The sequence below is a fragment of the Carassius gibelio genome, chromosome A3 (assembly GCF_023724105.1).
Source record: "Carassius gibelio isolate Cgi1373 ecotype wild population from Czech Republic chromosome A3, carGib1.2-hapl.c, whole genome shotgun sequence".
NCBI lineage: Eukaryota > Metazoa > Chordata > Actinopteri > Cypriniformes > Cyprinidae > Carassius > Carassius gibelio.
This window is the reverse complement of record NC_068373.1, coordinates 7,061,003-7,085,902: the sequence shown is the minus strand read 5'-3', so window position 1 is coordinate 7,085,902 and position 24,900 is coordinate 7,061,003. Positions and strand designations below refer to the sequence as shown.

General features: G+C 38.3%; 1 protein-coding gene and 1 long non-coding RNA gene across 6 annotated transcripts; one reads left to right on the top strand and one right to left on the bottom strand.

Annotated features, from left to right (window-relative positions):
* Nucleotides 1-404: 404 nt before the first annotated feature.
* On the bottom strand, nt 405-4,773 carry LOC127944907 (uncharacterized). 2 transcript variants are annotated; one of them, XR_008150472.1, is made up of 3 exons: nt 4,562-4,773; nt 1,505-1,627; nt 405-1,195 (listed from the first exon to the last, which is right to left on the bottom strand). It is a non-coding gene; the product is annotated as an uncharacterized LOC127944907 (long non-coding RNA). The 2 variants fall into 2 exon arrangements; XR_008150474.1 differs by having other exon boundaries at nt 1,505-1,623.
* Nucleotides 4,774-14,713: 9,940 nt separating this feature from the next.
* LOC127944867 (cerebellar degeneration-related protein 2-like) lies at nt 14,714-24,837 on the top strand. 4 transcript variants are annotated; one of them, XM_052541205.1, is made up of 6 exons: nt 14,714-14,956; nt 15,091-15,217; nt 19,649-19,761; nt 21,720-21,868; nt 22,444-22,608; nt 23,533-24,837. In XM_052541205.1, the coding sequence occupies exons 2-6, from the start codon at nt 15,139-15,141 to the stop codon at nt 24,422-24,424; spliced, it is 1,398 nt and encodes a 465-aa protein (XP_052397165.1). In that variant the 5' UTR covers nt 14,714-14,956; nt 15,091-15,138; the 3' UTR covers nt 24,425-24,837. The 4 variants fall into 4 exon arrangements, with proteins under 4 accessions (XP_052397165.1, XP_052397168.1, XP_052397167.1 ...); XM_052541208.1 differs by having other exon boundaries at nt 14,714-14,999; XM_052541207.1 differs by having other exon boundaries at nt 14,714-15,018.
* The last annotated feature ends 63 nt before the right edge of the window (nt 24,838-24,900 follow it).

Below are 24,900 nucleotides of genomic sequence, written 5' to 3'. Positions count from 1 at the left end.
GTTTAATCATTTATTCTACTATGTAAATATTTTCTTTTGGATTTTTTTTTGTATATGCTGTCAGTTATTGTGGTTGCACTTTATTTTACAGTACGTGTACTAACATGTACTTATAGTGTACTTACAGTGTATTTATCTAAGAAAGTTCTGGTAACACAAGGTAACTACATGGAGTAGGGTTAGGTTTAGGGGTAGGTTCAGGGATAGTACCTAGTTTTTACATAGTTATTGTAATTACTATAATAAGTACATAGTATGTACATGGGGAACAGGACTGTAAAATAAAGTGCCGTTATAGTTCACACTTTCACTTCCAGCAGGATAAAGCTCCCATCCTGGATTTTGAGGCAATGGTTGTTTTCTGACAAAGGTGAGTTCAAACACAGACACTTCAAATCTGGATAAAGGGTGTAATAAATGTTTAATAAAGCAATAACGCCATTCAGAAAACATGAATATTTTTGTTCACTTTATATACATCAAATACATGTCATTTTAAGAATTTGGTATTTTTTTTTGCATATTTGATTATCTCACCAAGATTTCCTCAATCTTACTACAACATGATAAGTCAACATTCGTACCATTTTTCTTGAATATTACATTAACGTTAGCTAACATACATTTTTTCTAAAGAAATCTCTTCTGCTCATCAAGGCTGCATTTATTCCATTAAAATACTGTAACAAAAACAGTAATATATTGAAATAATATTGAAATGTAAAATAACTGTTTTTTCAGGGTCCTTTGATGAACAGAAAGTACAACAGAACAGCATTTGATCTTCACACGACGGTCCAGTCCTCCTCTGGTTTCTTCTTCTCTGCAGTCGTGTAATCAAACACCAGAGGACAGTTTTTTACACTGTTTTCATAATGAGAGAAGTTGGGAATTCAGTGTTTATTTGTGACCTTCATAATGAAGATGGAAAATGTTTCTCATTTGAAGATCTTCATTGACTGTTGCTGATGAATGTCATGTATTCATGCAGCTTTACAGCGTGAGCCGCTTTCTCTGATCACTGTACTGTGTGTGTTATCACAGTTTAGTTTCAGCCCACTGTGCTCTGCTCGGCTCTTCCTCTTTATTGTGTAGCCCATGTTTCAGATGGCAGAGACTCTGTTTCTGGTCCCTGTCTTACAGCAGACACAGCAGTCATAAACACATCCAGTCACCATCAGAGCGATGCATGTCACTGCAGGACGAATGAAACACAGAGTTAGTCACAAGTCTCAATCCAACAGGCATGGACTGGTATCTCTTCAGAAAGAGCTATAATTAGTGGCTTCTGGCAGTTCTCAGGAATATAATGAAGACATGTCCTCCCACATTTACAGTCAACTGCTTGTGAGAGTTTTCTAATGTCAGGATAAGTGCCGTGCATCACTGAATTAGCAAGCTAAGTATGATTGTGCAGATTGTCCGCCTTGTGTTCAAATGAAACCTCTTCCAGAATGACTCTAGATGTGGCCACAGTGCATAGATGTAATGATAGTGCTCTTACAGAAGAACAGCAGTATGATGGAAAATGCCGTCTGCATGAGCGGGTGGGCTTGAGGAAGACCCTGCAGTTTGGTCCAGACGTTCTGGAGAACCGCCATCGTTTCCTCTGAAGCGCTCATTCTGACTGAAATACAGTCCCATATCAGTTATATACGGTTTAACAGTCAAAGAAGACTTTTCACACAGGACTACATCGATTAACATATGATCGTGTAATCTGAATTTAAGCAGTGCTTAAATCTTTGGCATTGGTTCTCAGAATAGATGTTTAAATTCACCCTCATCAACATTTTTTTCTCCCTTTCTTTGAAGAACCTGGATTCCTGTGATCTGGATATTTGAGGAAGCTGGACTTTAAAAGTAAGATTTCTAGACTTTGAAAAGTCAGCACAAACACAAGAGTATAAAACACATGACAGAGATGTTTCCAGGGTCTTTGGGCCTTCTAGAAAGGAGCTGTTTTAGATTAGCACTTCATTGTTGTACTAGCACATTATATATTATAATATATAACACATATCATGTTTTAGATTACACTGCAACAGCTGGTGTTAGTAGACTTGCATTATTCTCACACGTCATTATGTGTTCACAAATGACTCATTCAACTATCTAAGCATTTAAGAATTATTATTAATTGAGTAATTTGTCCTATTGTGTTGTTAGTTAATGTGTTGGCAGCTATCAGCACTGAGGCCATGCACAGTGTTTCCTGTGAGGAAACTATATCTTTCTTCCGTTTCACAGTTTTGTGTTCACTGAATGTGACTTGGTACTTCAAGCAAATAGAAAGAAAAAAAAACAACATCAACAAAACAGAACCGGCTAGTTGAGCTAGTCATTAAATTTCTGCTGTATCTGGGTGTTTCCCACAGGACAGACGCCCATGGGTGTGCCATCACGGTATAACATTAACCCTGCCGATGAAACAATCATTCCTTACTTTGAAATTCCCTTTTAAAATGAATTTAGATTGTCCCGTTTGAAGCGTGTACCACAGTGTGTATTTCTGTCTGATCTCTTTAGAACATCTCTAGAAGCTCATCAGAACACTGTGATTTTATTCTGTTGAGTGAGTTATTCCTAGCAGAAATATATATGTTTGTGTGTATGTATGCATGCGAACAGCAATTCACAAACTCTCAGTCTAATTCATATTCACAAAACAGCTGTTGCAAATGCACAACCCAATTTCAATTAGCAAATTGAGCTTCCTTAATGCAAAATGCAGTTTATAAATTTTTTGAATGTTTCTAACCGTATGCATTTACAAACTCTCTGTCTGTGTGAATCGTTATGTATTTCTGTGCGCCTATTTTGAGAATTTCCTGCCAGGGACCTGTTTACATATTGCAGTTTTATAAAATTAGCATTTTCTTTAGCCAGAGTTTCAACCCAGCCAGTCATTAAAGTGCCCTATTATGGCAAATGAAAAGTTCATATTTTGGTTTAGGGAGTCCCCCAAAAACAAGTTGACATGCATGCAAGGTCAAAAAACACTTTCATTGTCTTAAAGTATGCATTTTTTTTTTTTACCTTACTTGCTCAACGATAAATTTTTCCAAACCCTTCTTTTGCGTAATGCTAGTCTGCTGTGATTGGTCTGATTGGTCTCAGTTTAATGTCATCTCGCCATTTTAAAAGCAGTGTTTGTGAGCGCTGTGCTGCTTTGTTTACAGCGTTACCGGGGAAACAGATATTTTATTCTCCAAAAATAGCACCTAGTGGCAAATAATGAATTAGCATTTTCATTCAGTTGGTGGGCAATATGCTAATGTTTCACTTTTTTTTCACGTTCATTTTAAATTGACTCGTTTCAGTGATTCAGTTGACTCTTTCTTTTGAGAGACAATAAATTAATACACGGTTGCTCTTTCAGATTTAAAACATTGCAGGATGTTTTCATTCTCTGCTGATTACAGAACCTGCTTTACTAACAAAATGCGCATGACAAACGCGTTCGATTAATTGTGCAGCCCTGCTAGATATTATTATTATGTGCACTAATCAAGGCATTGGATCATTTAGCAATGTTGTGTATGATTGGTTAGATGGGAAACCCCCATTTGATTAGTGAAAGAGAGCATCTGTTTGAAAAAACACTAATTTGTAAATTGGGCCCGCCGAGAAAAGACAATTAGTTTATACACGTAGAAGCATTCAGAAATGTGCTGGCAAAATTGTGTGCTTGTGAGTTATGCTTGGCATTGGTGAATGATCTGTGCATTTGGTATTGGATTTGTAAAATGTGTTTTGTGAATATTAATTAGGTTCTGAGTTTGTGAATTGGGAATTAGCTTACACGTTTTAGTACATTTCTGTAAATGCATTGATTTTGACACCGTTTTAGCTCCATATTAAACTTATGCATTTTGCAAGGTCTTTACCTTTCTTCATCATCATCAAATTTGTAGTAGACAATCATTTTTTAAGAAGTATAGAAATACAGTAAAATCAAGGCATGTTCTCCCCAGAATCACATTAAATTGTTTTCTTTGTATGCACCTATATGATGAAACACTGTTATATGACAGCAATACTTTCAAACACATTTTTGCAAATGTGAATAGGTTTTTAAAAAGACATATATTTGTTGGTAATGACAATGAATTGTTCAGATATGAATCAGTCACTGTTCCTATGAATTATGAGTCAAAGGCTGTTTGGGAAATAATCGAGGGTCACAGTCTTCAGAAAACTGCTGGAATGACCAAATAAAAAGTGCATTAAGCTCATTAATACAAACTTAATTTTCGTTAACTTACATTATCCCTTTTTAAAATAATGCCACTTTTGAATGTTTTGTTATCTAATGCTTTCAAAGTCTGTGTGTAATCTGAGTGTTCAGGTTCTTTGTGGGCCGCTATGCAGTTCAACCTTTACCCACCCATTCCTGCTTTGTAAATGTCTCTCATGTTTTTGTAAGTTGTAGAAGTTCCAAGTACAAACTGAGTTCTGCTGCCCAAGTCATTATTTTCATGCTTACAAGCTCGCAGTTATTCAGGGACATAGATCTACACACATAGACGCAATCATCCAGATATTTTTCTGCTCTCACCTTAGTTTGTAGCTTTGTTCCCCTGGACCCCTCCTCACATAGACTTGTGTGAAGTTTTGAGAGCTCGGTCCTGTCCCACAGTTGTTGTGGACTACTGAGTGACTCGCTGCTGTGCAGGCAAGCTGTGTTTGACCTCCAGTATTTGAGATTTCCAGTATGACGAGTCTTCTGGGTTGGGCTGTGTAAAACACACACACACACACACACACACACACACACACGCACACAATACGTTCTGTCAGACTGGATCTCTCTCTCTCTATCTCTCTCTGTGTACCACATCCATCCCCGCCCCCTTTTTGTCTGACTTCGTCTTTTCTCCTCCCCTCAAATCACTCTGGGAACATTTTGTTATTTTTTATTTCTCCTCCTTTTGTTAAAGTCTGGAGGTCCTGTTGAAATGGACTGTTTTGTGTCTTGTGTGTGTGTGTGTGTGTGTGTATATAATGGATTTGGAAAACAAATATGATATAGTGTTAAACATCTTTTTTGAGGTTACATTTTTACAAGAATGCAAGCAAGCAATAAGTAATAAGTAAATAAATAAATATAATAAAAGAGACAATGAAGTCTATTTAGGACAATTTCTTTACAGGGAAAATACAATAAAGCAGTGTACAATTGTATAGTGCATAGTGTACTTTTTTTTAGTAACAGCAGAATAAATGAAAGACAATTAAAATAATGTTTTAGATATAGTAATTTTATATAATGTATATCATGTATTTATATAATTTATATCATTATATCATGTTCCTGAAAAACAGGCTTATTTTTCCTCATTTCTTTTTATTTTGGAAAAAAAATTAATAATAATAAAAAATTGAAAAACGTTACAGTTAGTTTATTTGCTCTCTCTGTCACACACCGGAGGAAACTTTCACACCTTGTAAGTGTGTAAGTGTTTTTTCTTTTTTTATGTCTTCATGTCTGGATTCAGAAAGGAGGAGAGCATTGGAGGAAATCCCTAATGGGAAAGTGGTCTAGTGGACAGTGAGAGCGGGGAATGGGACTCTGGTTATGAGCGGCAGTGTTGGCACAGTGGGTCTCTGTGTGTCAGACCATGTAACTGTGTTTTGGGAGGGTTTCTGCCTCTCTCTGCCCCCTATTTCAAACTCTAAACCTGAAACCCAGAAGTCAGTGAAGTGAGAAGTGCACTTCTCTATTTTAGAGTTCACACTACACAGGACGTCTGTGCACAAGTCTATATTCTTGTAGAAAACACCCCCAGTTCTTTATTAAAGTGTGGTTCACCAAAACAAAATGAGTAATCTCCAACAGAAGCTATCATTTAGGCTGTCACTTCTGGTGACAGTGAAGTCGACCATCATCTCCTTGGTCTTGCTGCTACTGAGCTGCAGACTGTTAGACATACACCATGCCACAAAGTCCCGATCAGGCTCCTGTACTCCTCTTCCGGTCCATTCCTTACTCACCCAACACCTGCTGTGTCATCAGAGACCTGGGTTGCAGGTTACAGCAGCGGAGGCAGGAGAATCAAACCTGTTGAAGAAGTTGTTTGACTTGTTGGCCTTCTCCAGATCCCCTTCAGCTGTGCTCCCCCTCCCTGAGCAGTATCCCGTGACGGTCTTCATCCCATCCCACCCCTCTCTTGTGCTGTTCTGCTCTGTAGGTCTCCTTGGCTTCTTTCAGCTGGACTTTCTCAGCTCCTCCTGGTCACCATTCCTGAAGGCTCTCTTCTTTTGATTAAGGAGGTCCTTGGTGTTGCTGGTAATCCAGGGTTTCTAGTAGGGACCACAACATCCATGCAGAAGTTCATATAGTCAGTGGTGTTACCCTCCTGCAGCATTCTCCAATCAGTAGACCGAAAACAGTCCCTCAGTGGTGAATTGTCTCCGTACCTTGGGCCGTAGTGAAGCCGGAGCAGCACCAGATTGTGGTCTGATTTCCCCAGTGGTGGCAATGTATGCATCCCTTACATTTGCATACAGCAGATCAATAGTCCTGGTTCCCCCGGTGAAATACAGTCCACATACCGGAAGAAAGCAGACAAGGAGGAGTCCAATGTCATGTGATTGAAGTCCCCAGAAACAGACACAAAGGCAACCAAGTGGATTACCTGAGAAAAAAACTCTCTGGGCAACAACTTCTTAGTTTTTCAGTGATAATCAAATGTGAAGTGTCACACAGAGAATATATTCTGGGAATGTCAATTTACTGTTTTTCACTATAAATGATAAGATTATACAGAAAACTTAATTTTTCTGCCTCATTAGATCTATTACAGTGTTTTGCTGTACATAATAAGGGAATTTACTCTCATCCAAATAATAGACTTTTACCCTATACATTTTACCGTCTCTACCGTTAAAATTACTATCATATTCACAATCTTTTGTGTTTCATGTCATGATAGTGACAGGGACAGGGCACTCACTAGCATAAACGAAACATTTCCAGTTAACTTTTCACCTCAAAGAATAATGGAAGCCCATTTCTGTCACTAAATACCAATAATAATAATAAAACAATAAAACAAACTAGATAAAAAATTAGTTAAGGCAAACTTTAGGTTGGCTTGAGAAAGCCTAGCCTGGAAGTTTTAAGCAGTTGTTGCCTGACTAGAGAGTTTGAAAAAGTTTAAAAAGTTTTAAGTTTGATGGCAAGTTACCAGCATGACACTAGCATGTTTCTAGCATGATTAGCGTGTTACTAGCATTTTCCTAGCATGATTAACAAGTGATTAGCATTTCGCATGTTACTAACATGATAATAGCATGTCATTAGTATAATTAGCAAGTGATTAGCATGTTCTGCTTCATGTGTAACTGCAACATTTTATCTGACAATTCTGACTTTTTTCTCTGAACCGTGGGATATAAACTCCAATATTGCTATTGTCCAATAGTTCCATTTTGAGGATAATAATAATAATAATAATTATTATTTTTACTATTTCTCTATTTTTGTGCAATTTCATGTTTTTATCTCACATTTCTGACTTTATGACTTGCAACTGTGAGTTTATATCTTGCAATTCTGAGAAAAAAGTCAGAATTGTGAGATAAAAAGCTGCACTTATGATGTTTTATTGTTTATTCAGTTTTAGAAACAGGCTTCTATAAAGGATTCTGTTGCCAACCAAGGATAAATGATATTATATAAGAAGTTCTATAATGCAAAATCTAAAGAGTTGGAAGAGATTGTCATGATGAGATAAACTGAGCCTCATGGTTTTGATTGACTGATATATCTTTGTTATATCCTTGTTCAACATTATTTCTTTTAGCTTTGACAAAACAATGCTTGTCACTGGAATATTGTTGCTTTGAAAGTGGTTTGTACACAGCCCAATCGAGTTACTTTTAATTTTTTCATGCTTTTTTGAAATTCCCAGGATTCCCATTAGTAATAGAGTAAATAAAGAAATAAACCATCTTTCAAAAGTTAGGTGTCAGTAAGATTTCTGAAGTGTTTTTGAAAGAAGTCTCTCATACTGACCAAGTCTGCATTGATATTGAAAACATTACCATTCTGAAATATTACCACCTGAAAGAACTTCTTTATGTATATATTTACTTTTCATATATATTTGAAAACTATCTTTTTGTGACGCAAAGCTGAATATTCTAATACCATATGATGATTAGCTGCTAAAGAAAAAAAAAAAAAAATATATATATATATATATTTTTTTTTTTTATGAAAGTAGTGCAGTAAATGCTAACATGATGTATAAGTACTACATAATAGTTTTTTTTCACATTGCAAAGGGGATTTTTTGCATTATAATAATGACAGTTGGGGGAATGTGTTCACATTTAATGATAGACAGTCATGCAAGTACAATGAGACATTCAGATGAAAAACAACTCGACTACAATCCTCCTTCGCTTCACCCTCACAGTCTGAGTCTGTTCCAGAACATTCCTCCATATCTCTCTCTCTCTCGCTCTCTCTCTCTCTCTCTCATCCCCTCCTCCACATGTGTTTTCCAGCTGTGTGTTTGAAGCCTCACCCATAAAGTTGAGCTGCACAGAAAGGAATTCTGAATGATTTTCAGTTCTGGACTCCCCTGGTGTAAAGCTTCACATTGTTCAAGTTTCCTCAGATGTATACAGCATCATATCATTCTCATATGGAGTCTCAAACTATGTCTGAAACCTCTGCATGTTCAAAGTGTAAGCTGTGATGGGAATATGAGCGGCTGAGCTGAAGACTCTTGTTGTTTTGGAGCAGAGAGCACTGTGTCTCTTCTGCAGGAGTCTGCCCAACCACAGCGGGGCAGCAGAGCTCTCACACAAGTACTGCAGAAGTCCATGAGCAACCAATGCGCCATCAGTGTCATACTTAATTTGATATCATATATAGTGTTTATCTGAATTCATATTCTTTCCTTCACACGTGTAGCTCTGACACACTTGATCAGGCTTTAGAAACAGAGCACGAGATCTTCGGAGCCAGTAAATCACCTGTACAAGTCTGCAGTTCTCAAGAGAGCGAGTGTTATTGCTCCACTGCATGTTAACCTCCTCTCAATAGTCATTCACATATAACACTAGGTGTCAGAGCTGAAGAAAGGTGTTGCTGAAGGGAAACGGTCTGAATCGAATCAAGAGGCCTGCTCTTCATCATCTCGACCTCAACATAAGTAATTAACTGCATTCACAGTAAATAACTTCCATAATACAGTGCAATTTCTACTTAAAGGTATAGTTCACCCAAAAATGAAAATTAGCTTATGATTTACTCACCCTCAAGCTATAGGTGTATATGACTTTTCTTCTTTCAGACAAACACAATTAGAGTTATATAAAAAAATGTCCTGGCTCTTCCAAACTTTATAATGGCAGTGAATGGGGGTAGAGATTTTGAAGCCCTAAAAAGTGCACACATCCATCATAAAAAGTGCTCTATCCCTTTAAACAGACTATTCATTGTCTGTAATAATAAAGTGCAGGGCTTGTGTTTGTCCACTGAATTCAGTTGGACCAAGAAAATTATAATTATAAATGTATAATTATACTCTAATTTTAATAGAATTCAATGAAAGCAGAAAACTGATTGAATAGTCCTCTTTTTCATCACATTCTAGCTGAAGAGGAAGCGTGTAGAAGCGGGATTTCCTGGCTTGTCCAGCCGGTTTCAGACAGCTGGAGATCTGCTGAAGAACTCTCAGAAGGAGACACTAGCCGCAGACTAAACCCATGGAGACACCATCTGTGAGGAAGAGGAGGTGGAAACAGGAAAAACACAGAACTCGGCCGACTCGTCTCCCATCAAAGCCAAAACCAGCACACTTCCTCCCTGAGCAGCCCCAGTAAAAGACTCGCTAAGAAACAGCAGGAACTAGCAGACTCGGCCAAAGACATGTGCTGGATGTCACAGTATTTTGGAAAAAAGCAAGTAGCATACACCACTCAGACAAAAACAAGAAGAGTCATATCAGAGCCTGAAGAGGATCATGGTGTGATGCCTGGATCCGTTCTACAAAAAGGTAATAAAAAATACAAAATAAAAATAAAAATAATAATGCTAACTTATTATAAAAAACAACAACAACAACAACAAAAAAATTCTAGATTCTAAATTAATTCTACTCTAACTTTAAAAGTTTAGGGGTGGTAAGATTTTATTGTATTTTTGACTGCATTAATTTGTTGAACAGTAATATTGTGAATTATTATTACAATATAAAATTACTGTTTTCTGTCATTTATTCCTGTGATGTGCAGCTGTATTTTCAGCATCATTCCTCCAATCTTCAGTGTCACCTGATCCTTCAGAAATCATTCTGATATACTGATTTGATGATCAGGAAACATTTATTGTTATTATCAATGTTGAAAGCAGATGTGCTGCCTCATACTTTTGCAGACATATTTTTTTCAATTGAATGTGTCCTTGCTGAATAGATGTATTGATTTCTTTCAAAATCAATCAATCAATCAATCAATCAATCAATCAATCAATCATACTAACCCTTTTTGAATGGTAGTATGTTTTTTTTAGTGGGTTATTTCTTGCACAGATATGTTTTTATTTAATATTTATTATAATATGAATTGTATATGAATAAAATGTTTTTATTACTTTTGTACGATAGACACACGTGAATAATGAGACAGAGGATAGCAGACTTCTATTAGATTTCATTTTTAATAATTTGCCTCAGGATTTGTTTAAATCCTTTGCCCGTTTCCTCTCCCATCATCTCACAGAGAGAAAAACTGCAAATCGAGGCTTAGGTGAAGCTATCCTTAACCTCATAAAAATCAAACAACACACGTTTTTCAAATAATAATTTAGCATTTTGAGATTTTCCTCCACAGTGAAGATGGAAATAAAAAGAGCCTCATCAAGGGCTTCTTCAGCAGGATTCAGTGCTGGGAGAGTGAGACAGACTGGAGACACTTGAAAGTTGAGGACAGATAGCGTTCTCCATCATTCTGTCTCCACCAGTCCCTTTATTGTCAGAGATGCTGTGTGTTTAGCAGCATGCTGCTGTATATCTCAGGTGTATGTTGATGGCATAACCGCACATTAATATGAAATGCTGAAAATTTTTGATTTATTTTTTAGGTCAAGCAACAGACCGCAACAGCAGTTATGCAGCATTAGTTGCTTATAATGCACTCAAAGTAGCATGAACTGTAATGAAAACTACATTAAAAGTCCATGCATACTTCATGCTGAATAATTTATGGCATAATTGTAAGTTTGCTTGTGTTCAATGGCACACTAACCATTTTTCATTAGCCTTGGTTGCATAAATATTTTCCGCATTATTTTTCACCACAGGGATTTCTAAATATTCCTTCATTTTTAGGCCATGAACCAATCCAACCAACTCACAGATGAATCACAACAATAGATGTTTCCCAATTTGCATACTTATGCACTATTTTGTATCATTTTGTAGTATGAATAGTGTTTAACATTAGCTTAACATTTCAAAATGGAAAAAGTACACACAAATACCAGAATAACCCTCTCAAGGCAGGCGTTGCTGATTTGCAACAGTTAAAAACGAACTACTTTATTACTCCAGATACATATTTTATATATCTGGAGTACTAAAAACTTGTTACTAAAACTTAATTTGAGCCTGAGAGGGATAATGCACTTAACAAACTAATGTGGAACAGCTTTAATTAAGTAGCAGTGGAGGAGGGGCATTACAAGTAATTTTACCTAATCAGATTACTTTTTTCAAGTAACTAGTAAAGTAACGCATTACGTTTTAATTTACATTTAAATATCTGTTCAATACGTTTTCAAATATGTAACACCAGTTACTTTGTTTTCCCATTTATTGACTGTCAGCTCTCCTGTTCTCAAGCTGAGAGAAATTGGGAGTAAGTACAGCGGTGTTGTGTGCGCTGTGTGAACATAATGTTACTGTAGTTCTGGACTTAATGTGAATGTGATGTTACTGTAGTTCTGGGCTAAATGTGAACATGACGTTACTGTAGTTCTGGACTACATGCGAACATGACGTTACTGTAGTTCTGGACTACATGCGAACATGACGTTACTGTAGTTCTGGACTACATGCGAACATGTGGTTACTGTAGTTCTGGACTACATGCAAACATGTGGTTACTATAGTTCTGGACTACATGCGAACGTGACGTTACTGTAGTTCTGGACTACATGCGAACATGAGGTTACTGTAGTTCTGGACTACATGTGAACATGAGGTTACTGTAGTTCTGGACTACATGCGAACATGAGGTTACTGTAGTTCTGGACTACATGTGAACATGACGTTACTGTAGTTCTGGACTACATGCGAACATGAGTTTACTGTAGTTCTGGACTACATGTGAACATGACGTTACTGTAGTTCTGGACTAAATGCAAACATGACGTTACTGTAGTTCTGGACTAAATGCGAACATGTGGTTACTGTAGTTCTGGACTACATGCAAACATGTGGTTACTGTAGTTCTGGACTACATGCGAACGTGACGTTACTGTAGTTCTGGACTACATGCGAACATGTGGTTACTATAGTTCTGGACTAAATGCGAATATGACGTTACTGTAGTTCTGGACTACATGTGAACATGACGTTACTGTAGTTCTGGACTACATGCGAACATGAGGTTACTGTAGTTCTGGACTACATGTGAACATGACGTTACTGCAGTTCTGGACTACATGCGAACATGACGTTACTGTAGTTCTGGACTACATGCGAACATGTGGTTACTGTAGTTCTGGACTACATGCGAACATGAGGTTACTGTAGTTCTGGACTACAGTTGAACATGACGTTACTGTAGTTCTGGACTAAATGCAAACATGACGTTACTGTAGTTCTGGACTACATGCGAACATGAGGTAACTGTAGTTCTGGACTACATGCGAACATGACGTTACTGTAGTTCTGGACTATATGCGAACATGAGGTTACTGTAGTTCTGGACTACATGCGAACATGACGTTACTGTAGTTCTGGACTAAATGCAAACATGACGTTACTGTAGTTCTGGACTACATGCAAACATGACGTTACTGTAGTTCTGGGCTAAATGTGAACATGAGGTTACTGTAGTTTTGGACTACATGCGAACATGTGGTTACTGTAGTTCTGGACTAAATGCGAATATGACGTTACTGTAGTTCTGGACTACATGCGAACATGACGTTACTGTAGTTCTGGACTACATGCGAACATGACGTTACTGTAGTTCTGGACTACATGCGAATATGAGGTTACTGTAGTTCTGGACTAAATGCGAACATGACGTTACTGTAGTTCTGGACTACATGCGAACATGAGGTTACTATAGTTCTGGACTACATGCGAATATGAGGTTACTGTAGTTCTGGACTAAATGCGAACATGACGTTACTGTAGTTCTGGACTAAATGTCAACATGCATTTACTCATATCTCACTTGCACAAACAACAACAACAACAACAACAACAACAAAAACAGATTCAATATTCAACAAAATTAATAAAAACAGTTAAATACACCTCTTTGGTCATTTTTGAGTGAAATGTTAACAGTCTAATCAGATTCAATGATCTATGCTAAGCTAAAAGTGATAACGCCAGACCCGGAGATCGAATGGATTCAAAAGCAGTAAAGTTAAACTGTTTAACTCTAGGGGAGTTGGAAAATGAGCCTATTTGTTTTTTGTGGAGTGTTCCTTTAAACACTTTTGCAAAGACAAGGGTCACACTGACGTCTAAATAAGGATGTATTATTGTTTAACCTTAGAGGTCTGTCTTGAAATGTGTCTGATATTGTTAAAATTCAGTACTTTATTAAGCAAATGAATAGGATTTTTACAGGGAGTGAAGAACCCTACTGTTCTGTTAAAGTTAATACATTTCTCAGATATTTATGCTACATTATTGGTTGCCTACATCTCTTAATTTTTCATTTGTCTTTCTTTTTCTTTTCTTTCCGAACCTTAAAAATAAGTCCCTATTCATTAAATCTGGTTTTGTGCTATTATTAGGCACTTCTAAAATTACACCTTAAATATAGTCTTCTCCCCTGCGGGAAACCTGTTCCAAATAAACGAATTTAACGCTCTATTGAGCCCACAGTAGCTGCTGAAAGGAGACCCCCTAATTATGCCTCTTCAGATTAAAAGCAGCCCTCAGATTCCCGGACGAACAGATTGTTGTGTTTGGCGGTTCCTCTCAGTCGAAGAGCAGCAGCGCTGGCGGGAGAAGCCACGAATCCTACTATAATGAAGGCTCTGCGGGGTAAACTGAGTCATGAATATTAATGTGCTCTGGTGACGTGTCAGTTCATTTCTCAGCGGCAAGGATTTTGCTAGTGCATAATAAATAAAACAAGAATATGTTTGCGTGTGTCTCTAAAAGTGGGATTTTGTGATCAATTTTACCAGTGTCAAGAAACACCCTGTTTAAAAGAAATGTGAAATAAAAATATAGTATCCTAATTTCCCACTTGTAATTCCGGAGTGAAACATAACTAGGTATTTATGCCCAAATTTAACTGTTGAATATTAATTACGTCGAAAGGACGTTGCTTGAAAGCACTACCAATGGCGAACGCAGATTTTTGAATATCAAACAGACTGTTGACGTGGCACTACAACCATCCAATGGTGAAGCGTTTGCTTATGAATATTAATGACCAACCTTCCCAATGGTATAATCGTGGGTACCTTATCTGTCGGGCGAAACCAACGGGATGTTGTTGGGAATGAGGATGAGGAGTGGGAGGGGTTGAGTGTGACAGGACTGAATAGCAGGAGCGTGACATCTTTTGCATTTCATAGGGAAATTTCTCCTGGCTTGTCGGAAACATTGCACGGTAACGGAGCGAGTGTTTGCAGTAACGTTAAAGCGCTGTCATTGTTGCCTTGTTGAGCGGATCACTCGACCGCGGATGCTGCTCGAACGGACATTCATTTAGCAAGAAACCGTGAGAATAGGTGGATAAAAAGTGGATTTTAACGCTGCTTCCCTCTTACAAAAGTCTGTGTTTTGCGCAAGTGTAAGTGTGCGGCATAAGCGCTTGGAAAAGTCAGATGTTGCAGCTCATGTATCATCTTTATCTCTTTGATAGATCCGCGCATCTGTGAGCTTCCGGCCTCCCGTTAACCGCGACACACTGATGCTCCGAGCCGGCAGAATGGACGAGTTTGTGACGGAAGAAGATGAGCCTTGGTACGACCAGAGAGACCTGGAGCAAGGTGAGAGAAATACACCACAAACCGCATCAGTTTGACAACAAAGCCAGCTTATGCGTATGTGTGTGTGTGTGTGTGCTCGAATGACAAACCGTGGACAAAGAAAGTGCTCACTGTGTGTAGATACAATGCTGTCCTCTGTCTTTATATAGGGATATATTTGTCTTGGTCGTGTGTTATTTGGAGAAACAGTCAGAAATAAGGGTTGAGGTTGAAGGTTAGAGAAGTCCACCGTCTTCCTCTGGATCTGTGTCAGTCCAGATGCTCAACATTAGTCTGCTTTAATCTCCTCATCATAAAAACTGCAGTGTCAAAGCATCATTCTCAGAGTATCTAGAGATGCATCAGCCAGACAGGGTTATTTGGGCTTGTTCAGTTTGGATAATGCATGGTGTATTGTTATTTTAAAGTAAAATTAGTTTTGATGTTCCTTAGGAACTACTGGAAAACTCATTAGTCCAATGGGAGACATTTGATTTCTGGACTGAATGTTGATCATAAAATGCAATAGCGAGTTTGACCTGTCAGATGTGGTTATTTTCCAGTAGTTTTCTGCTCCGATGCACCTCTCTCTCCCTGTCTCTGTGGGTTTATGATGATGTCATTGCCCTCTCTCTGCCCTCGGGATCGAATCACCTTAAAATGCTGATCCATAGAACAGCCTGTGAGCGATCTTTATGAATTTCAGGACACTTTGTTTGGCTGTACTCTAGAAGTGATGAGTCAGTTTCTGAGAGATCTGGCCTGTAGTCATTACGCTGGGATTGGGAAAGGAAGGCAAACGTTTGCTGGAAAGGGAATCTGGAACGGTGATCTTTTTGGCCGAGAAGGATTGCAGAGGTGCTTCTTTGGGAGCGAGTTTAGTTAATCCATTCTGGAAGTAAGGAAATGATAGTGATCTTTTCTCATTGTAATATTTCATGACGCTTCTAAAAATAATTTTTTCTGACTCTACATGCTCCCTGCAGGTAAAAACACACCTGTGAAATAGCCAAACATGTCTTTACTTGACAGTATGCTTTGTTTGCATGTAAGACGTACTTCAGAAATGCACCACCAGCTAGGCAAGGCCTCTGATAACCATGTTTAGAAGCATATTTGTTCACAATCAAATTAGCTAAGTAATATGCATGCACTAATGGTCTAATGGGGGCCTAGCACACAATCTCTCCCAGAGACTCCATATTGATCCATTTCAGACTCTCTCAACATTCAAAAGCAATCCATCATGAGAGGAAATGCCGTTTCAGAAAGTGCCCGCGCTGAAAAGAGTGCAATATCTCCATTGCTCGGTCAATGGCGTTTTGATAAATATCACAATGACACTTTGGTTTTGAAGTGGATTGGTGACGTTCGTCCCCTAGGGGCGGACACTATGAGTGCAGTTTAATATCACTTCACCCTAAAGAGTGATTGAGCCTGCCGACCAAACAACACACCACTTTACTGTGGATTCACATTTTTTGCAAACAAAGTGCAATAATATATTATATTGTCTGTCATGATTTCTTCAAGTTAAGCTGAACGTTTTCTTTGGGTTGTGGTGAAGACCTTTGAGTTTCTGTGTGTATCTGATATGAAAATTAAGTTTTTGAGTAATCATAAAGCCCTACTTTTGATTGACTAATCAAATTTTTACTAACTTAGACTAAATTTAGTTTTTATGAGTGGATTCTACAATTCTGTCCATGTTTTCCACACTGCGTAAATCATAGGGACAGTAGTACCAAAATATCTTATACACTTACAATGCCGTGCATTTTACGTTATATGCAAAGATGTGTACTCTGTGAAGGGAGCATGTAGAAGACTTTATCCTTACGGTCACAAGCACTACTCAGTATAACGAGATTAAACTTGTGTTTTGTGCAGGTAGAGGTGGTATTGATGCAGCTCGAGCAGTAGTTGTGAATGGCTCTGCTCTTGTGCTTGGTTTGCTGTCATGTGTTGATGTGAAACCACACGTGCAGAAATGCACATGAGGCCTGTATATGTCCTCCAGCCTGGTGTGCCTGGTAACGTGCATGTTAGCTTGAAAATACTCTTCAGATGAGCAAGTCCTCTTTGGGAAAGTTAATTAAGGAAAAAATCCTGAATTGGGATGTGGTTCCTCAGAGATCACAGTTGACCTTGTTTCACGGCTGTTACTAAAAATATCACTCACTGTACTGAATATCAGATTGTGCTGGTATTATATTCAGTCATTTACATATCAGTAACAGAGTAAGGATGCACAATAATCATAACCATATTGGTATCTGGATCATTGTGATGGGGTGCTGCGCCAGATGACCTGGCCTCCACAGTCACCGGACCTGAACCCAATCCAGATGGTTTAGGGGTGAGCTGGACCGCAGACAGAAGGCAAAAGGGCCAACAAGTGCTAAGCATCTCTCGGGGAACTCCTTCAAGACTGTTGGAAGACCATTTCAGGTGACTACCTCTTGAAGCTCATCAAGAGAAAGCCAAGAGTGTACAAAGCAGTAATCAAAGCAAAAGAAGAACCTACAATATGACATTTTCAGTTGTTTCACACTTTTTTGTTATGTATATAATTCCACATGTGTTAATTCATAGTTCTGATGCCTTCAGTGTGAATCTACAATTTTCATAGTCATGAAAATAAAGAAAACTCTTTGAATGAGAAGGTGTGTTCAAACTTTTGGTCTGTACTGTATATCGCTCCGGGGTTTGTTTCCCAAAAGTTTTGTTAGCCAGCTATGGTCATAAGTTCCATGGATAGCAACATAGTTGAATGATTCAGTGTCTTTCCAATGGACATTACAAACTTGTAATGTGTGGTTGGAGCTACAGCTCTCGACCTGTAGTTAGAAGAAAATTCAGTTAGTATGAGACACAGACTTAAACAGATCATGCTCTTGTTGGGCAAAATAAGCAAGCTGGCATGCAGTACATTGTTTTATTCCATATTTTCACATTTCATTCTACACCTTTATACAGTAACTTGCAATTCTGACTTTATAACTCGCAATTGCAATTGAAGAAAGTCAGAATTGCAAGATTATATAATCTTGTAATTAGAGCAATAATTAAACAATAATTTGATCACAACGTCATTAAAAACAGTCCTTTATTTTTGGAACACCTTGGTTTAATGACAGATGTGCAGTTGGAACCATTCTCAGACTCAGTCCCAGCACTCCCTACACTAAGTACAATTTTTATAAATTTATTTACAATAATCAACTGGGGCTGGTCGCAAGTTACAACTTAGCCAAGTTTTGACGTAAATGGGTACTGAGTTACAACTTACATATATTATATTACATATATTTATATATATATTTTAATTGCATTATTACACTTAGTTGTTAAAAAATAAGTTTTTTATTAATTGCAATTCTTAGAAAAAAATAATGTCAGAATTGCGATATAAAGTCGCAATTCTGAGGTTTTTTCTTCCGCAATTTCGAGTTTATATCTTGCAATTCTGACTTAATTTTTTCGAAGAATTATGTGATATAAACATGCAATTCCAAGAAAATTATATATATATATATATATAAACGCACAGTTTTTACTGTTTAACTTGCAATTCTGAATTTATAATTCACAATTCTGACTTTATAACTCGCAATTGCAACTGAATATATGTTTGTATAGTGCAAACAGAACTATAAATAAACAAATCCAACATAAAAGTGAGAAGCCAAAACAACAAACAAAAGAACACTAACTGATGTTATAAAGTCTAATTTAACCTGGCAGAAGAATAAAAACAAGTAAAACACATTTATTGACACAACAAAACACAATTGATTAAAACTAATAGCGAGTTTATCGTTTTTTTAGTCATCGATTAAAAGTATCAGCCAATATCAGTATCAGTCAAGAGGTGCATACCTATAATCTACTGCAATTAAGCCAGATGCAGTGGATTGTAAATTAATCTTCAGCTCTGTGCTTCTCTCCAGCAGACTCTCATGGGATCAGTTTCCATACACACAGAGGAAAGTGTGTTATACTGTGTGATTTATGCACATGGCGCTCTGTGCTTCCTTACTATAGTGTGTTTGCATTGTCTCTGACACCGTCTCATCTCATGATAAATCTCTGCATTCATATCAGTGTAATGGAGGTCAGTGATTCTGAGCTCAATACTTCACCACCTCCCACGATGTCACTTCCTTCCTGTGTGTGACACCATCTCTGTCAGCAGGTCCCACCATCTGAGTCCACGCCATCTGAGTGAACTGGAGGACTGTGTTTGTGTCTCTGGATGGGGGGGGGGGGTGTATATATATATATATATATATATATATATACAGCATCATATACTGGTGTGGAGAACAAAAGAAACCTAAAAAATGCTGTCCATTCTCTTTAATTTCCCCGTAGAAATGAATTGATTTCTATGGTAGCCAGGATTTGTTTTGTTGCAGCTTCCCTGATGTTGTACTGTTTTTATCCCAGATCTGCACTTGGCAGCTGAGTTAGGGAAAACCCTGCTGGAGCGCAACAAGGAGCTGGAGGACTCTCTGCAGCAGATGTACATCAACAATGAGGAGCAGGTGCAGGAGATCGAGGTACAGAGCCGCCGTGAGCTCAAGAAGTGTCTGTGCTTGTGAATACATCATTTCATGATCCAAAACATTCGCATAATTAGACGTGTTTCTCTAAACTAAGTTCAGTTCTGTCAAAACAGTTAACAGCCATGTCATTTAGTATTCAAAGCAGTTATTGGAATTAATTCTGCTTCCTTAAAAAACACAATTAGAATGTTGCATCTTGTTAGAATGCTGTGCCTAGATTCAAATTCAGTAACTAAACAGAATTTAAAATGATTCTTAATTACATTCTGAACTGCACTGAACCCCTTCGTGACCTCTGACCTGCATTCTTCAGTCAAGAATCATTTCTCCTGATTTCCTGTCATTGCTGGTCCCCTGATGAGCTAGTTACACATCAGCATGATGCTAACGGAGCGCATGAAGCGTGTTTGTAGATGAGACTGTTAGCTGAGCGCATGCGGCGGGTCTGTCTGTGTGCCAGCTCCACTGAACAAAGACTCTGTTACTTATCTGAGAACAATGAGCTGCTGTTTCTCAGATCTGTTTGAATACTCGCCTCATTCTGTACAGATTGCACAACATTTCAGTATTTCAGACCAGTAATGCTGGAACTGTAATGATTTGGCTGCAGCCGTATGAAAAAGAAAAAAAGAAATTGTAAGGGGTTTATGGGGCTTAATCTTAGTGAAGGAAAGTTCAGGGTGTAGCGCTGAACACAAAAACTCATTTCACAGGAGATTACCGAGCTTTCCACAAGCATGTCATTTCTTCATAATGGCTTGAACACAGGTGCCAGTTTAATTGTTGAACAGATTCTGTAGGATTTCTTCATCAAAGTATTGTGTGATCTAAGAGACATGTTCCATTTAGTTTGTTTCATGAATATTTCTCATTAGGTTAACATAATATAACATTTTGAATCAGTTTACTAATACAGACTGATTCACTAGCCGGCTCTCCTTCCAAAGTTGCGAATTTAACTTCAACATACAATTGAAATATTGGGTAACACTTTAGAATAAGGTTCCATTAGTTAATGTTAGTGAATGTATTAATTAACATGAACAAACAATGAATAATACATTTATTAATGTATTTATTCATCTTCGTTAATGTTAGTTAATGAAAATACAGTTATTCATTGTTAGTTCATGGTAATTCACAGTGCATTGACTAATGTTAACAAGCACAACTTTTGATTTAAATAATGCATTAGTAAATGTTGAAATTAACATGAACTAAGACTTATAAGGATTGTTCTTGCTTAGTTCATTTTAACGAAAGTAGTTAACTAACATTAACTAATGGAACCTTATTCTAAAGTGTTACCAAATATTGCATAAAACATTTGTGAATAAGCACCGTTTCCATCCAGCGAGTCAAAGAAAACTAAATCGTCACTTCCTGGTAGAACTGGCACTAGGTTATATATCATTATTAAAAGTAATAGAGACCCCTGAATTAAAAAAAAATTCATAGGCCTATATAATAAATGATTTGCGCTACAGAGCGAACATTACAAAATAACCATAACATTTCAGATGTTAAGGAACGAGATTGGTCCACTGGTTATGTTTCGCCGTCCCATAGCGCAGTCACGTGACTTTATTGATGCGCATGAAGGAATTTACTAAATGCGTTTCCATCTCCATTTATTCACATTAACCCTTTTTCGCACAAGTCTAAAATCATCTCAAGTGAGCATAAATTAGTTTTTGCGAATTAAGTGATTTTATATGAAATTTGCCATTTCCATCACTCGTTTCTGATGCCATACTTCAAAATGTGCGTAAAAACAGGGTGATGGAAACATAGCTAGTAATTCATTCAACACTATAATAACATCATCTGTAAGTAACTTAATGAGCAAATAAAAAGCACGTTCACTAATATTTACCCTGTTGCTTAATTGTAGAGCATATTATTTCGCAACAATGTTATGGCAGGCTTATGCATGTGTCTCTTTTTGTTAGTACTTGACCAAGCAGATGGAGATGTTGCGCGAGATGAACGAGCAGCACGCTAAAGTGTACGAGCAGTTGGACGTGACGGCCCGAGAGCTGGAGATAACCAATGAAAAACTGGTGCTGGAGAGCAAAGCTTCTCAGCAGAAGATCGACAGGTGAGCCATACGCTATCAGAGCATCATGGGAAAACACGCAACACAATGAGGACATCACAAGTATTCGAAAGCGTAAAATTTGCAACAATACCAAATCTTCTATTGCATCTGTCATAACACTGATAGGTGTAGAAGTCTTACCCTGCAAAGGCTCAGCTCATGAATATTAATTTGCTCATGCTGACTTTGCACTATAACATTTCTGGAGCCTCAAACTATTAATATTCATAAGCTAACCCGTAGCTATAAGAGGATTTGTTTATTATGAGACTATTTTTTGCCTTTAGGAAAAAGCTGTGAAACTGTAACATGACAGTGCATCACTTCTGCCTTAACGTTTTTATTTTTCCCAATGGATCCCTTATTCAGTAATTGCAATTGGCCGGTTGCATGAAATTCATCTTAGTTGTCTTTTTTCCAAAACTAGTCATAACTTTAAGTATGTTATATAAAAAAAGGTAGATTGGTCTAATTTGAAATTGAAAAGCAAGACTTATTGAAGCAGCTGGCCTGTGGTTTTGGTGGCTGGCTGAAGCTCATAGATTGAATGATTGTATGTAAATCTCTTCACACAGATTGACAAGTACTATGGAGATGCTGCAGGGGCAGGTGGACACGCTAACTGCCCGCGTGGAGGAACTGCGCACTTTGGAAGAGCTCAGGGTTCACCGAGAGAAGAAAGAGAGGAGAAAGACTGTGCACTCGTTCCCGTGCCTCAAAGAACTGTGCACCGCTCCCAGGTACGTCCCGATTTATTAGGTCTGCAGTGGAGGAATGTTGTGTAATTTAAAAATGTGTCCACAGGGGAAGAACGACACGGGAAGCAATGTTTCACCATGGATAAACAGCCTCCAAGAAAGAAAAAAACTGAATGAAAAAGACCTTGGTCAGGGAGGCAACATATTTAATTTCTGACAGGAATGTGGTTGTGAGGGATAGATGTACGGTGCGTTTAATGGACTGGACTGTTTAACAACATACAGATTTAGTTGATAGTCTTTCTGAAAAAAAGAAAAAACCTTTCAGTAGAGGAACACCAAAAAACAGTTTTGGAAATGTCATGCGATCCAGGACCTTTAATCAGTGCTTGTCCCTCACAGCTGTGGTTTTATCATGAAATTCATAGGTTTTCATAAAATATATCATAAATACATACACTACAGCAATCTGACAAGGGCCCAGTGTTCTAGTTCAATAAACTCCTTGATCAGCTTTTCCCCCACCATAAATCGTCATCACATCAGCACATGCAATATCTTTTGAATAATTTTGTGCTTTTTTAAAGCCCTTTACAGAAGGATATTTATTATGTAATTATTATTTTTTAAAAGGCCCTGTAGTCATGAATAACCAGGAATTATTTTAATTTCAGATTATTTTAGGCAATTTTAAACCATGCAATTTTTAGTTTCTGCCAAAAAAAATATTTAGGTGTTTAGAAATTGCTGTTTGCAAGTGCAGTCTAAAAATGCCTTTACATTTTTTTGGCAACCATGAAAATTCTAAATTTTAAACTAAATGCACCTTATGGATCTTATTGCAAATAATTCATTCATGCATGTATAATTTTTAATCAATATAATAACTTATCAATATAATAAATCTTTTGGTGACACCTGCCAGACTTCTCCAATCATTTAGTCTTATTGGCTTTTCTTGTGCAGGTATGAGGATTGTTTCATGGTGTCTTACCCGGGCAGTGGTGACCTAGAGGAGTGTCAGCCCACTGACGAAGAGAAAGAACATCTGCGTGTGATGGTGTCATCTTTGCGCGCTGCTGTGGCGGCTGAGCGTGGTCGGCGTGAGGCCGCAGAGCGGGAATGTTCTGCAGTGATACAGGAGTTTGAGCGGCTGGAACAGCGCCTCATGGGGGCCGAGAATTGCCAGAGGCGCGTGCACGAGCTAGAGGCAGAGCTCCAGGAGATGCACCAGCTCCGCAAGTCCCGAGCCTGCCTTCTGAGCAGAGATGAGGGCCTGGAGCAGACGCTGCTCAACTGCGCCCCCGAGACTGACACTCCGGATGATGCAGTTATGGCTGGAATGCAGAACGGGGATGCAAATGATGGAGCGGTACCCGTCCGGAAGAGTTGCAGTGATACAGCTCTAGATGCCATCTCTGCGGTTGACGCCTCAGGGAGACGCAAAGGCAGCTACGCGATTCACGCCAATGGCGTCCGGAAGAGGGGCATGTCCATCCTCCGAGAGGTGGATGAGCAGTATCACGCCCTTCTGGAGAAGTACGAGGAGCTCCTTGGAAAGTGCCGGCGCCACGAGGAGAGTCTTTGCCACGCTGAGGTGCAGACCTCCCGACCCGTGTCCAGGGACCCGTCTATGAAGGAATGCCGGGCCGCAGAGCCCCAGCAGCCGCCCACTCCACCGCAGACGCCCTCGACTCCAGAGGCCCTGGAGGGCATCAGCCGACAAGTGGAGGCTGTGGATAAGCGGCTGAGCCAAAACACTCCAGAGTACAAAACTCTCTTCAAGGAGATCTTCTCACGCTTACAGAGGACCAAGAGCGATATAAAATCCACCAAAGGGAGGAAAAGCGGAAAATAATCAATTTTGCTCTTAAAATTCGTGCCACTGCTTTCCTTCCCTGGTCTTTCATGTAATATCTTAATTTTTTCAGAAACTACAGTCAGAAAGATGCTCAGATATGTCTGTTATGTAGTACTACTCATCCCTGTATTATTTGGTTCACACATGTAGAGACAAGTGGTAGTTTTCTGGACGTTTCGAGTGTCGTGCTTTTGCGAAGTTGGCCATTTTTGGGGGTAGACCATATTACTCGTATTACTAAACACATCGGTTTAACCGTTATCATATTCAGCTTAAAGTTAATCAAGCACAGGAAGACATGATGCGTATCTTTGCTGATTATTTCCTTTCTCACATGTATTACACGTTATGAATAAACACAGCATTATGTAACCACCTTGTTCAATATTAAATCACACTTTGCTTTATAAGATTGTTTTATGAGTTTATTACCTTAAGCATGGCTGAATGAGTGGAGTGACCAGGATGTATCT